At 36.4% G+C, this 18,602-nt stretch overlaps 1 protein-coding gene across 6 annotated transcripts in view; it reads right to left on the reverse strand.

Moving 5' to 3' along the window:
- LOC105475315 (cadherin like and PC-esterase domain containing 1) overlaps nt 1-18,602 on the reverse strand; it is a 311,154-nt gene that overhangs the window by 53,070 nt on the left and 239,482 nt on the right. For all 6 annotated transcript variants that reach the window (XM_011730473.3, XM_011730510.3, XM_011730493.3 and 3 more), the window contains 2 exons: nt 7,805-7,922; nt 650-786 (listed from right to left, as the gene is read on the reverse strand). In XM_011730473.3, coding sequence (XP_011728775.2) covers nt 650-786; nt 7,805-7,922 — 255 coding nt within the window. The remainder of the gene's footprint in view (nt 1-649; nt 787-7,804; nt 7,923-18,602) is intronic.

The following is an 18,602-nucleotide window of genomic DNA, read 5'->3' on the forward strand; positions in this document are numbered from 1 at the left end:
GTCTATGTGCCCATTTTGCATATCCGAGAGTTCTGCCAGACTCTACCTAGTCAGAGCATGCCTAGCAAGAAGACACTGCATGTCCCAGAAATCAGCTTAGAAGCCTCACTAAAGGAAAAATCAGCCTAGTGAGGTCCATGTGAGACCTGCCCAGGAATGTGAAAGAAGATCAGTAAGGTTAGTGCGTAAAAACAATGCCATGCACTTGGAAAGCTCTAGAAGTGAATCTTGCATGCAGGACCTTTTGATTTCCTGTGCTGAGCTGCAGATGTCTGTTTTCACAGCAGTGCCTGCCAGAGCTGCAGTTGACAAGGCCAGCTGCTCTCAACTGCCAACTGTCAGTTGACGTGGCAAGCTCCTACCAATTTGTGCTGAGAAAACAGCATGGAATTGGGTCAGCATAGGACAAGACTTTAATATCCTCCATCTGTCAAATAGAGTTACTTGGAGAAAACTGAACATTTGGAGCAGGAGTTGTTCAGGCTATTCTATGATAACATCTATACATGATTCAAAAAGCCAAATTGCATTCAGTTAGTTTTCCTCTGCTGTGAGACAGCAGGAATTGGTCTAGTAGATACAACTGTATGACTTTTAGTACTTCAGGTGGCATACATTAAAGGCTTCCCCCACTAGATCCAGAACCTACCTTCCTTCCTCCCAGGCACTGCTGGAGTTGAGGCTTAGTTAGGACACCATATTGGCAGTTGTGGGGCTGCCAGGTTATTTCTCTCCAGTCACACGTCCTGTTGTCTGAACAACTAAGGCAAGGCACGATCCACTGGCCTGGAATAGATGGCAAAACTTTCTTTGGTTCTGTTTCTGCTGATGAAATTATAATTTGTAAGTAACTTTAAAATTCAGCTATGGCACACCATTTCAGAAATTATAGTAAGACCATCCTTATCCTTTAAATCTAGTGGAATAATGAAGGCATGGCTTCCTGCCAACCAAATAGAATAGCAACATTAAGTAATGTTCTGAAATAACACATTTCATGCTGAAATCAAGTATGAGCTCTGTTCCATGAAACCTTATACTTATTAAAAATCTAAGTATTACTCAATCATTGCCTATTTTTAAACAGTACATTGAGTACTTAAGTAGGACCAAAGCATTAATAGATTGGGAGCCCCCCAAATTAGCAATTAGCCTCAAATATTTATTAGCCTAACACATGCATAGGTTCTCCATCCAACAGTATAATAGATCTATTCCCTGCTCTCAAGAGATTTAAGATACAAGAGAACTACTTCAGTATGATAATTTATTATTTTGAAGATTAGTTATTTTTCTTTGATTTGATTGATGGCCTTTTTGGTGTGAATCTCTTCACCTCTTCCTAGCTGTTGCCTGAACTTCTTCATCTGTTAGATGAGGTGTGTACTATTCTCACATGACTGGTGTAAGGATGTAATGGAGTAATGTATTTAAGACACATTTGCAATATTGTATTTATCTTTTGTTACTAACAGAGTTCAGGTAGAAAGTAGGTCCCAAGCTTTAGCAAATGTTTATAAAATAAATGAATATTCTCTATGCATTTAAGATCTTTCCTGTTTTATTGATAGAATAACATTCATGCAAAACACTTCAGCTTTTAGTGTGAGTGGATACATTAATAATGTGGTAGAAAAATATAATTTTTTTCCTTGTTCATCTTTTCAGGGATTAAGTGTGAACATAGCACATCATATAAACAAATATGGAGTGGTTATTTCTCTCCTTGTTGGAGAACGTATACAATGATGTATCTGATGATCACTCTCCTTACCCTAAATATCTTGCTTATGTTACTAGTATATATTTACCCTTCAAAAATGAGGGGCTAAAAATCACTCAGTTCTTGAGTTAGAAAGAAAAAAATTGAAAACCTTTGTCCATTCTGGCTTTGATTAGTGGTACTGCTAATAATGGTATCTGGTGTTATATGAAGTTTAGTGGAAAGGATTTCTGGTTTTGGGAGATGAATATAGTGCATTTTATATTCATGACTTCAGGGATGTTAGAATTGTGAATGTGTTTGTGTGTGTGGAAATAGTTATAAATAATAAAATATGAAAGAGGATATAGTTTATGGCTCTTACTGATTGAGCACAGAAAGAGAAAGAAGTGTAGGTATATTAAGAGAGAGAAACTGGAAGAGATAAAAGAAAATCAGAGGGAGAGGAGATGAGAAAATTATGAATTCCAGGAACGGAAAGAAAATATACAATAACTTTGCGGGGTACAATGTCAACTGGAAGAGAAATACAAAACTTCAAAAGGAATGCCGACTCATTTGTTCTTCTTACCACAATTTTTTTCTTTTCTTTGATTTTTACATGTAATGAGAATTCCAGAAAACTGCTTTATTAAATGTCTATCTACTAGGTACTTTCTAAGCAATTTCAGGAATGATAAATTAACCTTTATGTCTCTGTATACATATGACTCTCTAGAAGGATTTAATACAGTAAGTATATACTCTGTTGAAGTGTGAGGCATTACTGGTGTTAAAATATCATAATAAGTTTTAAAAAACAGTTAACATTTTTCAGAACCTCCCAAATGCTAGGAATATTCTAAAAACTTTAATTTATCAACATATTTAAACATCAACAACCCTGTTATCATCTCCTTAACCAGGGCTCAGGAACTTGTCTGAGATCCTCTAGTTAGTAGGTGGTAGAACTAGGATTTGAGCAGGGCAGTCAGCTCCAGAGTCCATGCTCTTAACTATAATGCTACACCTCAAAAATTTATAATCAGGTTAGAAGGTTATAATTTATACATAATATAATAACTATAGCATCGTAACAAGCAACACATAATGGAGTAAAAATGTCTGTGTGGTTGTCAAAGAGTTGGGGCTTTGGAGACCACACACACCTGGGCTCTATCTCCAACTGGCCCTGCGAACCTCAACATTGACTACATATGAGAGTCACGTGGAAAGCTTTTAAAAATTCCCATGCCCACATTGTACCCCAGACTGACTGAATCACAATCAGTGGGGATGGAGCTCAGGCATCAGTATATTTTAATGCTTCTTTGGTGATTCCAATATGCTGCCAAGGCTAAAACCCACTATTTAAATTGGACAAATTACTTAATCTTTTCATGATTAAATTTACTTCTCTATAATGAAAATATGTATAACACCTGCCCTAGTGCCTGATTCCCTAATAGTCAACATATATATTTTATATATTTTCCCACCTCTACTCTCAGAGAGCCACAGTTGTTCAAAATAGAGAAAAGTCATGGAAGTCAGAGTGTTCCAGAAGGGTCCATGAAGCAAATAAAATGTGAACAGGTGTTTAGGGACAGATAAGATTTGAAGACGTGGAAGGAGTGACACTTTAGGTACAGTGAAGAGATGGGCCTGACGGGAATGAGAATGAAGAACTGGCTGCATATATTGGAGAAAAAGAGGGTCTGCTATGTGAAAGATGTTTCTGAAGTTTCTGGTTATACAGAATGGCAGTACTGCTAAAAGAAACAACACAGAAAATTTTGGAGAGATGCTGGTTTTTGAACAGCAAAATAAAGATTATCCTCCTCGAAAGTGCTTATTTTTCCATCCAATTCTCTTTTATAATTTCTTTTTCATTCAGAATATATCTTGCTTTCTAATTCTGTTCTGGCAAGCATGGTTTGTCATTAATAACCAACATCCTCCACATCTTTGATGTAGACACAGCCTAAAGTTTAATCTTTGTTGATGAATTTCTCAAGCAAATCTCCTTAGATAAATGATAGTCTTTCCTTCACAGAGGTTCACATTGAGTGGCTTCGTAGCATCACGTTGGATGGAGTTAGAAGAGGCCTTACTTAGGGTGTGTCCTTTCTCTCTCCCTGCCCCCTCACTTTTTTTTTTTTTTTTTTTAACAGAAGAGGCACTCTGAGGCCTGAAGAGTTAAATAACAGAAGTGGGGTCATGCTGTTAATGACAGAGCCAGAAGTGAGGTCTCTGAGTCTTCAATTTGCCTATCCTTTTATCATATTAGGCTAGGTCACCACAAAATAATCAGCAGAAAATGAAATACAGCCCCACTGCCTCTTTAGTAGCACTTATAGGAAAACTCACAAACTGATTGTTATAATGAATTTATTTTAAAAGGCTGAATTTATTTAGCGAGTTCCTGTGTTGACAGAGACTATGTTTAAGCAAAGATTGTTAATTTTCTTTCTAATAGGATAATGATATGTTGAGGGCATAAATGTGTCTCTGCTAATGAGATTCTATTTAATAATCTTTTGAAGGGCTAAGTTTTCATCAGATCTCAGAATCTCAGAGCATATGCATCCCACCCCTACTCCAGACACTCCACCCCTCAACCTTGCTGACAGCTAATTTTGCACAAACTGAGGCCCACTTTGGCCACTTGCTGCCAAGGATGAAGAAACAAGTGGCTAATTGCGTGCACAAAGATTCAAATATGGGTGCAATTAGTTTGTGGGCATGAAATCGCATGCACATAAAAAGGAAGCCTGATTGGATCTCTGAAAACTTGGCCCCAGTGGTTCATACTACTCTATATTTATACAGCCATCACTCTGCATTTTTGCATTGGTTAACAATTCCTTTTATTTATTGTGAGTTAAATACTGCTTGCAATAGGCATCTGTATAACATCTGCAAAACTGGTGCTCTTGACATTTTAAATAATACCAGCTCTTTGCTAAAATTGTCCAAAAAAGTACCATAAATTCTATGTTATATATTTGAACACTGAATGAATCAAAGCTGTGATTTCTGAAGTAAAGTGTGACATACGTTTTAGGAAACAACATTCTGAGGAATGAAATTGTCTTTTGGGAGAAGTCATTTGATTTATAATTATAGCTCTATATTTAATGCAAGTTAGATTTCAGCCATTTCAGTGAGTCAGATTGAATGATACAACGGAGGAAAAAAGGTCAACTCTGGTTTAGTGTTGAGGTGAGACAGGAAATCATGTAAATGTTGGCACTAATTTCTGACTCTGTAATGTTCTAATACAAAGCATTTTTACTTAAGAAGAAAAAATCCATCTATATTTTCAATATTAGATTAAAGTATAAGTTGTCATAATTTCTTGCTAAAATAAGGTAGGATAATATTTTTAATTGTTTACATATCATAAAATGCAATCTGAAATATTTTCCTTAAAGTTAATTCTCATTCAATGACCACTGTAGAAATTTTTATTTTTCCTAATTAGAATAATTATTTTTTTTTGCTTAAGCAACAGATTTAATTATAGGTTGTATCTTACAGTTAAATTATTTCCTAAAAAATAGAAATCAATTTAAGAATTAAAAAAATACAGTCATTCAAAAGTTTAATGGCTGATGTTATTGAAAATGATATCTTGAGATCAATACATAGGCAAAGCGAAAAAAAGAGATCTGGTTTTGCCAAATAACTGTAATGTGCTTTTAAAATAAGATTTTCAAATTAGTCTATTTTTGGCCATTAAAACTAAATCCAGAGCTCCTAAATAAACTTTCTCCCAATTTGGTCCACTATAACAACTTCTTTCAGTAGGAGGGAATCCTGCTGCTAAGGAAGGAAATCATCTCTAGCAGCAAATAATACATTCTTGCAGACTGCTATCCCGGCCTCACTTGTTAAGTTTTTGAGTCTTTGGGCCTTTTGGAGCTTGAGGATGGAACAGTTGGTTGTCGTGATTGTGCCCTGGCTGCTCATAGTCTTCTGTGGATGGGAGGGAGGTTGGATCTTGGTTTTAGTTCAGCAATCATTTTAAAATCATATATTAGACATTGGAAGATGGATAAGGGACAATCTCTTCTCTAGAGAAGCCTGTGATCTAGGTAAGCCATCAGTAAAAGCATATTGCTCATGCACCCTTGATGCATTAATGAGTACACTGTAATATATATATTCTATATATATTCCTATATTTATATATTTTATCAATTATAAAACATAAAAAGAAAAATATCAGGTAAAATATAAATGCATATATATTTTAATCTTTATCGGCTTCACCCTATGAAGAGCCCCGTGCCACTTCCTTTTCTTCCTAGGGAACATCATTTCGTTTTGGAGACTAAGTGAGAACCATGTAAATACTTAACATAATGTGGTAAAGTGCTGTTGCAGACATGTGCCCCGGATATACTGGGAAGAAGCTAAGCTGGGAATCTGGTGGTGAAAAAAGGCTTCCTGGAGAGGACTTCCAGCATCAGAAGTTTGGCAAAGATGGGAAGAGGACTTGTGGGTAAAGGGAACAGTGTGGACAAAACCTGAAGTTCTAAAGGATCACTGTCAACATAGAGAGGCAGAGGCTGGGAGAAGACTGGAAATATAGAAATGGGCCAGATTAGGGAGGCTTCAAATTGTCAGGCTAAGGAGCATGCCCTTGATTTGTGAGTCAATTTGGGGCCTTCTTTAAGGAGGTCTAGCTCCTTAAGTACCAGAAGCCCACTGTTCTATGGCAGCCTCACCCACAATGTCCAGGCACAAAGCCCAACATAAGTTAGCGTACATTTAGTGAGCGAACAGAACAAGCTGCCACTTCTTAAAGAATCCCAGTAATGTACCTTGAACTTTTTGTTGAAGAACTTTTGCCTTGGTGCAGTTGAAGTAGGAGGAATAGAATTGTTTTATGAATTCTCATAAATTGTCATCTGATAAAAAATATTTAACTGGACACATCAGTGTCTCCTTTGTATGGAAGAGTATATATCTCATTTAGCAGAGAATCACAAATCACACCACCTGACACACCATAATGGGTAAATCCCTCTCCATTCCCTGATTGTAATTTATTATTTGGAACACATGTTCAAGAATGAGGACATACCCACGTTTGTTAACTGTGCATGCCAAATTGCAATTTGTCCTGCCCATTTGGGAAACTCATTTCCCATTCAAGCTGTGGTGTGAAGTTCACGGCAAGGGTAGAAAAGCTCCTGAGTGTTTTCTCAGACTTTTTAGATGAAGGGAGAATTGGGGTCAGGAGGACAGAGCAGTAACCAGGAAATTTGGAGAAGATGCTCTCTGTTCCTCTAATAGCTTTGAAGGCAATTTTAATCCCAACTTTGGCTTGACCCCACCATCTCCACTAAAAGAAGATTGTTGGGGAAGTAGAGAAATAGGGAATGTTGAGAGTGGCACCAAAGAAGTATCTCATTCCAGGTCTGCTCAGTGCTTAGGCAGGATTTAACGCAGTAATTAAATTTGATGTCACAATTTTCTTGCCTCTATAAATGACTGATATATGAGGGAAACTAGTGATCGGGCCCCCTAACTTTTTTTTTTTTTAGTGAAAAGGAATAATTTAAAACTGAACTTGCATACTTTGCAGTTCTTTGGTTCACACTAGATATTTATTTTCTAACTACTATGTACAAATTACGGTGCCAAATGAATTAGTATAACGCAAACAAGTCAGGCTCTCTGCCCTCATGAAACTGACATCCTGGGAAAACTGACATTAAACAATTAATTCAATACTTAGTCATTTAAATAATTGTGGTAACTGCTATGGAAGAAAATTACTGAGTGCTATAAACTATATAATAAATAAATCAGAGGCTCAAGAAAGGCTCTCTGGCAGAAGTAACATGGGTAACAGATCTGCAGATGAATATGGATTAACTGGGCAAAAAGGGGAGAAGAAAATAATTGATTAATCAAAGTATTTCAAATATTAAAATAATGTACTTACATTAATTATGTTTTATAGTTCATAGTCAATAAAAAGTAATGTCCTTGATTTTTTTATAGAAGGATAGTTTAAATAAGCATATACTTATCTATACCAAATTATTCTTTTTTTAGAGAAGTGATGTCCAATGTGATAGTCACCTTTCATGTCCCCAGATGGACATCTTTTTAGTTCAGACTGTAAAATGGCTTCAATGTAGTCAGAAGAAATAGGCTGTAACCCACAGGTTTCCTCTGGATGAATCAGCAAACCACAATCCTGCATTAAAATAATAGATATTAGTTGTCATATTAATTAACCTGACCCATAATATTAAAATCTAAAAAATAAGATTTTCTGTGGCAAATAACCTTTATGGATAAAAAGGAGCAAGTATTCCTTATCTTTCCCCTGCTGGCTTATCAATAGTTGTTTGTGCTAAAAGTAGATAACAATTTAACCTTTATTTTGACATTGATATTCATGTCATTGTTCCGTCAATTTAAAAAATGAATGCAAGTTTTACTTTAAAAATATATCTGTGTCAACTCATTAAAAACAAAAGAAACTATAATAGAGGACAATATAGCAAGTGCAAAAGACAGTTAATGTGAGAAGGAAAATGGGAACTATTTGGAGAGAATTTAATTTAACAGATGAATTTCATTTTTTAACAAACTTTTCTTAAGAATTCATGATACACCAGAGTGGAATCAGATGCATGTATTTTATTCAAAACACATTCTTATATTTACAACAGTGAGTAACATTTCACTGCACTGAATATCATTATAGAGGCATGTGCTATATAGTCTGACAGATGTAGAACAGAAGGATAGTGTATTGCCTCTCTGAAACTTCTCTCCTTCTCTTCCTCTGCCCCACCCACTGAGCTGCTCCTGCAGCCTGGACCACTCTCATTTTCTCTTAGCTTATTCTGCAAAGCTATTGGCCCTGTACCTGTCCTATGTCCTTCTATCCTACTTCATGTGGTTCCACTGCCACTCTTCTCACTGGGTTCTCTCACTCTATCACAATTTAGGGCATGCTAAAATCCTATCATGTCGACTGGGATTGCTTTCCCCCTAATTTTGCATGGAGACATCTTGCATTTTAGGTCTCAGCAAGGTCTTCCTGAAACTCTAGCACAATTACGTCTCCCTACTTTTGTTCATGTCAGCACCCCATTTGTTTCCTTCATGCTCTTCACCATTTGATAACTGTTTGTCAGTTTGTTTATTATTTGTCTGGGTCTTTTCTACTATACTGAATGTGCCATGGGAACAAATAATTATTTCACTCACATATGGAACCAGTACTTATCATATAGCAAACAGTAAACATTTGTTGAATGCATAAAAAGTTAGACTTTATTGTGTCCCTCTTTATATCAGAAATTCTCAACAATGGAGAGAAACAGTGGATTTGACCTCTTCTTTGCTGTGTAACTCTGGTTCTAATCAGCAATTTATGGTTACATTCTCTCATATTCTCAACTATCCTAACCTCAGAATCCCAGATCTCATACAAAAAGGTCCAGGATATTAAGGAACAAGAGGAATGGAGTGAGTGAACTTAAAATCTTGATTCAGTATACATATTTTCATTTCTTAATTCATGACAAAACATGTAGTTTAAGATACTGATTAAAATTAGAAAAATGAGTTGTATTAAGATGCTTATTATAATAAAGCAATAAAAACCACAAAGTTTATTATAATGTGGGGCGATCTAGTCTGAATAAACATCTATGAGTGATATTTGTTAGTATACCCGTGTATGTGTGTGATATCTATCCAACCATTTATTTTTAGTGGAGACTGGATCTTTTATAAGGCTAGAAAAAAGTGTCATGACTCATCTTGCAAAAATATGTTTATATCAAATGTTAGAGCAATGAGAAGCAATTACCATTACACATTGCTGATGGGAATGCAAGTTAGTTCAGTTGCTTTGGAGGGCAGTTTATACCAAAATAAAAAGTGCAGAGGCTCTGCAGCCCTGGAGACTTCTGGGTCTACTCTAGAAAAACATAAGGGATATGTATAAGGATAAATCTAAATGGACTAACTAACATGGAGATATTTCCAAGACATATGGATAAGAAAACACCCAAAAGTTAGAGAACAATTCATGCTATCTGAAATACACATATGTATGTGTGTGTTCACTCAATCAAGAATGTACTAAATATTGATTTTTTGGGAACAGGTATGTCTCTGTTAAGAGAATAAAAGGAAATCTGGATGATGGTAGTTACCTGTAGAATATGTTTCTGGACTGGCAGTGGATGTCAAGGAGGCTTTAGCTCTATCTAGGATGCTTTACTTTTTATTTAGGGAAAATGTTATTCTTCTAGTACTTGTGAAACTCAATCTTAGTCTGAAGTATTATAAACAACTTTCATCACCTCAGCTGGAGACTTGGCTGGTCCTTCAGTCTAGGAGGTACCATGTTGGACATTACTTTTAAATACAAAGTATTTACCTGTTTATAGTTCTATATGCTATAATGTCATCTAAACGTTAAGTACTTCAGACTGAGATGCTGTGTTCAATTTATTAATAAAAATATATTTTAGCTTATATATACCCATGCAAATAATGTTGAAACATTTTTTAAAGTTTGGATTTAAACTTTTCTTGAAAATTCTTGTTTTGAGATTTCTGTGGGGGGTGTGTGTGTGTGTGTGTGTGTGTGTGTGTGTGTGATCATGTGCCACTACTCATCCAAAGGGCATTAGAAACAAAGTCTAGATCACAGATACCAAAGTCCTAACTGGTTTCTTCTGTTGAAGCTCTACATGTAATTGGCAAGTATCTATGAATCAGAAAGATATATTGCTACTTGTGTGTTGAGGGCTTGTCCTGGGCAGGTGACCACTCCTGCTACCTAGAACCTCGTGTTGTTTTTGCATCTGCATTGTTCTGAAATATGGTGCTGTCTCTCCCTTCATATGGAGGTTCCCACTGGGTATCTGCTCTGTGACAGATAGTCAGTCAGCAATGTTGTTTCTAACTAAACAGTGACACCAGTACGTTTTGAGGTAAGACAATAATAATAGCAGTATTTCCAAGGACAGACCAAAGCAGAGAGTAAGAGGAGGACAGTAGACTTTGAAGGAAATGAAATTTCGAGTCATACCCTTTTCTCTGCAGTTTAGGCCAAACAATATCCTATGGCATTCTGTGCTTCCTATCGAATTTCCCCTTAGTAGTTAATCTTTGTTTGCAGTTTACATATCTTAAGCCTTTCCATTAAAGTGTTCACTATTTTGGAGAGTCAAGGGCAGCTCACTAGAGTGAAGGTTAATCACCTTCTGAGCTGTGGCCAAACAATGTTACCCTGAAAGTTGAATGAGCCAAAGCATATGGCCAAATGCAGACCCAAGTCCAGAGACTGGTTGACAGAGCTGAGGGAGTTAAGAGAAGAAAAGGTGGTATCAGTACAGCAGGGCAGGCTTTGTGTACATTTTATGGAATAAGACAATGGTGAGATACATAGGAAAGAGCACCACTGTGCTGGGAGTTTCACTTGTGAATTTTAGCTCCAGCTGTGTCATAAGCTGGCTGTGTGACACTAAGTCACTTGATCTAGATTTCTCATTACAAAATGGTGAAGGCTGGAGAGAGGAGAAGGCAAAGAATTGTGTTAGGTGAGCTCAAGTCCTGATGCTGACTGCCTTAGGTACCTACACCTTATCCATTCTCCTTTCTTCTTTTTAGCAGAAAAACCCGTATTTTATTGGAGTAATGTGCCCAGCATTAAAAAAATTGGTTTCCCAGTCTCTCTTGTAGCTAAAAGGAGTCAGGAGACATAGCTCTAGTCAAAGAAATGTAAGTGAACACCAGCTAGCGAGTTCTGGAAAAGTTTTACTTTCCTGGTGCCACTTTTTCTTGATCACTCTGTTTCATCTTTCTGGTTGGAATATGAACGTGAGCCTGAGAATGAGCAGCCATCTTGTGACTATGAAGCAACCATAGGGAGAAAAAATAGAATGAGCCTAGGATATAGGTGATGCTGTGGAGCTATGTCTACACTTTTTACTGTGAAAAACAAACTCCTACTTGGTCAAGCCCCTATAGAAACATAAGATGCAGCCAAATTTCTCTCTTCCTCACAGAGTCTATGAAACTTATAATTTAAACGCCACATAAGTCTTTTTGAGTATTTCTTTAGATCTTAAAAGTGATTAATCATAGTAATAACATTAAAAAACAGGAAAATTTTCATTAGTGTCTCTCATTTCTTTCTTCATTGGGATGATTAGCAATTTGGTCAGGTTTAGGCATATTGAATATATTAGATACTTTAAAAAAAAAAAACAGTTTTGTTGTTGTTGTTGTTGTTGTTGTTGTTGTTGTTGTTTTGAGACAGAGTCTTCCTCTGTCACCCAGGCTGGAGTACACTGGTAGCATCATGGATCACTGCAGCCTTGAACTCCCAGGCTCAAGCAGTCCTCCCATCTCAGCTTCCTAAGTAGCTGGGACTACAGGCACATGCTACTGTGCCCAGCTAACAGCTCTTTTTTGGTCTTAAGTGTCATCTCTTGGAGCCACAGATCTATAGACACAGAAAATGTAGTATTTAGCAGAGTTGCATAAAACAGCATTAGCTCCAGAAATCTTCACACTTAGAGTGAATCATTTTGTTGGAGACTTCAAAAGGAAGCTCTAAACTCCTGAGTAGATTGTCATAGTTCTCAACTGAGTGCAACAATATACTTAACAGGAATTTTGTTGTTCATATCTGTGCAAAGTAAATATGTTTAGTACATAGTTTAAAAAATTTACTTAACTTTTCATGAGGTGCTAGAGTGACTAACTGGACTCATTATGATGTTCTTGGTTTTTCCTCCTGCCTGATCACAGTTTCTCATTATCTATTCTTCTGGTCACACATTTCATTCCTTACAGAATTATTTGTCCACAAAAGAATGAGTAATATTTCTCATTTTAAATGTGATATTGCTACATTTTTAAAGCAATACTGAATTGGACTATTTGAGCTGATCTGTGTCTTTAAATCTTATCTACTTTTATTGACCCCATGGAATTATTTCTCTAAGATGAAAGAATTTTTCCTTTCTCTGGCTAAACAATTTTAAATGCCCACCTAAATTTTAAAATATGCAATTACTCCCTCCAGCACGTAGCTCCTTCCAAAGAGACCCATTTCCTCTCCTTTCCCTGGGCTACTGCCATTTCCAGTAAGTTAGTAATGATCTCTCAAAACGTGATGATTCTGGCATGGCCAGCTCCCTCTGGAAAGGCAGAGTGTTCCCTTCCAGACTAGGGCTGTTCCTTTCCCCCTGAGAACTGACATTCCTGGGGAGATAAATTCACTCTTAGCCCACCTGAAGTAAGATTTGAGATCTTATGATGTATTTTCCCCAATGTTCTGCTGAACTGCTGATCAAAGGCATCTGCTGGTTCTCTTGAGCCCGAACACTTACTAAGCCCAAGGCCACGTGAAACCTGGACACTATCAGATCCCACCACATCTCACATCTTTAGCACCCTTGTGCATGGACCAAAATGCAAGGCCTGCTATTCATCTCTCCTCTAATCCAATTTCACTGATCTTCTGCTACTCCATCCATGGTAAGCAAACCCTTCTACAATCTCAAAGGCTTCATGCAATGTTCCCTCCATCTCCTCACCTTCCCAGAAACCCATCCTGGCACAGGGGGAACAGGTGAGGGGAATGGAAAGACAACTTGCCCTGTGACTTTGTGGGAAAAGACAACTTGCCCTCTTTCTCTGTAACCATCTCCAGGGAAGGCCACCTGCATAGTCAGGAAGTTTACTTCCTCTTGTCTTCCAACTGCCTCTTTCAAACCATTATTCCATTGTGTTACCCTCTGCTGTGGCTCATTTCACCTGGCTCCTCCCTTGTGGCAATCTTCTATCAACATCTTAATTATGCTTCCACATACCAATGGACACCTTAGTCATTGTCATTCATTCCATTTCACAATTTGCTATCAAAGGTCTGTATGGATTCATTCTATTTCATTCAACAATATTTTTGTTCAAATGCTAGAATATTTTATTCAAGCCGGAGATGCTCTACCTGTAATTTTAAAGTCTAATTCCTTTTCTCCAAATAAAATATACTTTTCTTCTACCTTATTCCTGCCTCTTCTGCAGTCATGCAGAACTTCCATTCCCATGATTCCTCTCTTTCAATTTGTGTCTATAATGTTCATTTCTATACCTCAACAATCCACATCTTCCTTTTTTTATTTTACTAATGGTGCACAGCAACTCTCCAATCCTGGAACAATCCAATCTATCTCCATCCAAGGTTCTACATACCAGTCAGTGACACTGGCAAAAATCACACACATGTAAAGATAAATGCCAGGCACATTTCCTGATGGTCTCTCAGTACTGCCTGGAAATCTTTGTTCTATTATCTTAGTTGGAACATTTCCCCATTCTTCACAAAGGCTACTTCAAACCTTCATCATTCTCCATAAGCTCCCTCATTTCTACATCTCTGTTGGTCTCATTAGATGATCTTGTCTTCTAATTCATAAAAAATTAGAACCCATTAGACAGTAATTTGCTCAAATTTGTTCTATCTGACAATAAGACAACCACACCTAGATATCTCTTCTTATGTTGTAGCAAAGTAAATCTTCCATCTGTGAAAGTTTGCTTGTTTCACTTGTATTTTTCATCTCATTCTTTTCTACTTCTGGAAATGCTCACCTTTTGCTTTTGTTAACACTACTTATTACCAAATACCAACTCCTTTGAAGATTCTTTCTGTTACCCAGTCCTTAAGGTCTGACCTTTTCTATAATCATGCCCTTAGTGCTCTTACTTTGCATTCTGGGAGATATCATCCATCTTCATGGCATGACCACAACTTGAATGATCATGACTCCCAAACTGGATCCCTGTCTAGGCCACTCTCAGGGCTTCCAGACACATAGTCATCTGCTTCCTGGACATCTCCCTTGGATGTCTCGGAAGTACCTCAATTTCAATTTACCTATGACAGATATCATAGGTTGAGTCAAAACCCATTCTGATCTTACTTTTCCTTGCTTTGCTCTCCTAAAGAGAACACTAATCACATGTCTCCCCTATTTTTCTTACAGCCAGGAGTGGCCACTGACACATTTCTGGTCAGGGAAATGTAAGTATAAACTTGCACGGAATTGCAGAGAAAGCCTATGTTTTTCTGGTACAGAGGCTGTTCCTTTCTCCTTTCTTGTTTCTTCTCTGCTTGTGGAACAGGAAATTGATAGCTGGAAGAACAACAACTATCTTAAATTATGGAGGAAAGGCCAAAAACTTTGTGGAGACTTTAGTGCTGACATCCTTGATCTTCTGAAACCATTTTGATCTGTGCTGACATTCTTGATCTTCTGAAACCATTTTGATATGTGCTGATGTTCTTGATCTGCTGCAAACGTCTGCTTCTGGACTTTTTATTGGATAAGAAGAAAATCTCTCTTATTTGTTTAAGCTACTATTAGTCAGGTTTGTTGTTACTCACCCAACAGCTGAAATTGAACTTAAAAAAATCATTCCAAAAACTGTTCCATCCCCAATAACCTCAATATTGTTGAGCTTGGAACATTCGGTGCCCAAGCCAGACATTTCAGTTACCCAAGTTTCCCTTCTCTTCACTGCCTCTAGCATTCAATCGGTCACCAGATATTCATATCAACTTTCTCTTCTTGATTTGTTTTTTTTCTTGATTTCAATGGATATTATTTTGATCTGTGTCTTTATGTTCTTTTATCATGGGAATCGCCTTGACCCTTAATGGGTCTCCTCTGCTACAGTTCTATGGACCACCTGTATGTCTATTTTCCACGTTGTTGCTAATGTCATCTTCCTGAAATGCAAAATTTTTAAACTGCCTTTGTTGCTTGAAATAATTCAAGAGATTGCATTATATTCAGGGTAAGGTTTGGCTGGTGTCCTCCTCTTTGGCTAATCTCCATCCAGTCTTCCCCCCATACTCTGCTTGACTTAAATAACTTCTACTTTGTCCAGTGCTACTTTTTATGATGTTTCCATAAGGTTAACTGAAAGCATTTCATATTCAAGGTCTGTTTTGAAGCACTCACGTTTCTTTTTTTAGGACGTGCACTAAAAAACAAATATTTTAGAATAAGAGAAAAATTAAACTGAATAGAAAGATGAACTTAGTATAAGATGCACAAACATCGTGTTAGGGAATTTCAGCTTCCATCATTAGAAAATGTTTCATCAGTTCCTGCCACAAACAAATAAAATTTCAATTTTTCAAATTTTCTTATAAATTAATTATGGTCAACTGAGAAGTTTCCTGGGTGACACATATGATATATATTATGATAAGTACTGTAAAGGGAAAATCATGAAATATTTGGTTTTGAGATTTCTAATGGCTTCCCATTACAAGGACCTTCATTTCATTTCATTTCATTTATACTATGAAAATCAATCTATGAGACTTATAATTTTGATTTGGAAACTTTTTTCTCCTTTTGGCAAGAAGACTGATTTCTTAGACATATGCTGAGAAGCAAGTTAACACATCCTGAGTTGTTTGTGATTGACATTGAAGATGTTTATCATGCAAAATATATCATATAGAGCATAACTTTAGGAGATATTTAAATATGGCCATTTATGCTATTTAGGATATAAGCATTTGTCTCTCTAATTTTTAAAATTCTTTTAAAAATATCATATTCACAAATTGGGAAGGAGACATTAACAAGTCTATTTAAAAATTTCGTACAAATTTATGAGGTACATGTGAAATTTTCTTACATGGGTATATAATGCTTAGTGGCAAAGTCAGGGTATTTAAATTGTCCATCATCTGAGTATAATACATTTTTGTTAGCTGTAGTCACCCTACTCTGATATCCAACACTGAGTTTATTCCTTCTGTCTTACTGTATGTTTGTACCCTTTAACCCATTTCTCTTCATCCTCCTCCCTTACCCCCATTCATTCTTTCCAGACTCTGTTATTTATCTTTTCACTTTCTACCACCATGTGATCAATGCTTTAGCCCCCACATATAAGTGAGAACACATAATATTTGTCTTTTTGTGCCTGGTTTATTTGTCTTAAAATAATAACCTCCAGTTCCATCTATGTTGCTACAAATGACATAATTTCATTTTTTATGGCCAAGTAATAGTCCATGTTCCACATTTTCTTTATTCATTCATCTACTGATAGGTACTTATGCTGATTTCATATCTTTGCTATTGTGAATAGTACTGCAACATATGAGTGCAGGTATCCCTTTGATAAATGGATGTTTTTTCTTCTGATTATATACCCAGTAGTGGAATTGCTGGATTGGATGGTAATTCTATTTTGGGGCGGTGGTGTTTTTTTTTTTTTTTTTTAGAAATCTCTATATCATTGTCCATAGTAGCAGTACTAGTTTATATTCCCACCACTAGTGTATAAAAGTTCTCTTTTCTTCACATCCTTGCCAACATCTTTTTTTTTTTTTTTTTTTTTTTTTTTTTTGTCTTTTAAATAATAGTTATTCTGACTGGAGTTAGATAATATCTCACTGTGGTTTTCATTTGCATTTCTCTGATGATTAGTGATATCAAGCATTTTATTCATGTACCCACCAGCCATTTGTATGTCTTCCTTTGAGAAATGTCTGTTCCTATATGTTGCCCACTTGTTGATGGAATTGTTTGCTTTTTTACTTGTTGTTTGAGTTCCTTGTATATTCTAGATATTAGTCCCCTGTCAGGAGAATAGTTTGCAAATATTTTCTCTCATTCAACAAGTTACCTCTTGATTTTCTTTTGTTGTGCAGAAGCATTCTAGTTTAATTAAGTCCCATTAGTCTATTTTTGGTTTTGTTGCCTGTGATTTTTAAGTTTTAATCATAAATTATTTGCCTAAACCAATGTCCAGGAGACCTTTCCCTAGGTTTTCTTCTAGTATTTTTACAGTTTCTGGGATTACATTTAAGTCTTTAATCCATTTTGAGTTGATTTTTGTGACAGATCTTAAGTAGTTTGCCAAATATGAATTGTCTGTTCTGCTATAAGTTTATTCCAAAACTATTTTGCAAATCTCAGGATGAATATTAGTTGCTACTTGGAGTTCTAACCTGCCTTCCAACCTACCAGAAACATAGTATAGATTTGTCAAGCTTCTCAGGGATAAAACTGGAGCATAATGATAATTGAAATAGATATATTTTTTAAGCATTTATTACATGCCTGGCATGCAAGTTATTTACACATATTATCTTATTTTTTCTCACAACAACTCCTCCCTTCATTTTAGGAATAAGAAGATAGAAATGCTAAATTACTGAGAGGTAGATTTTAAATGGAGGTCCATCTTAGTTTATACCTCTGCTATTTCATCTTAATATATAGCTGACTTTCCTAAAAGCAGAGCAAATCATTGGTTTTATGGTCTAATCTCAATCTTCCTGTGAATTAATCTATACTTTCTCTTTCACCTTTACTCCATCTCCACTCCAATCCTAGTTGAAAGTTGGTTGTTTAAAATCAACTTGCATTGCTTTATGTCTTTTCAGGTACAGTCACACTGAGGCTGTTTTTGGTATAAATCTGTCCACTATGTAAACCCAGATCAGAAAGTGTGTTACAATATTTCTGTTTCTAGCACTTGTCACAGTCCTTGGCATGTGATAAACATTCAAAACATGGCTCCTGATAGAAACTATTGTCAGTATATGGGATCAATGGAAGGAGAAGAAATGGATGGATGTAGGTGTGGGGCCCAGCTGCAGAGAAAGGGTCACTGGAATAGAGAAGAAAGGGGAGAACATAAGGGTAAATATGACCTATATAGCCAATGCTGGGTTTCTGCTAGCATGGATATTTGGGGCACTGGAATGACCTCCAATATAATTCTGGCTCTAATGTTTTTGAGTCTCTACAAAATAATTGTCTAAATAATTCCCATATGATCTATTTAGCTCTAG

The sequence above is a fragment of the Macaca nemestrina genome, chromosome 4 (genome assembly GCF_043159975.1).
Source record: "Macaca nemestrina isolate mMacNem1 chromosome 4, mMacNem.hap1, whole genome shotgun sequence".
Taxonomy (NCBI): domain Eukaryota; kingdom Metazoa; phylum Chordata; class Mammalia; order Primates; family Cercopithecidae; genus Macaca; species Macaca nemestrina.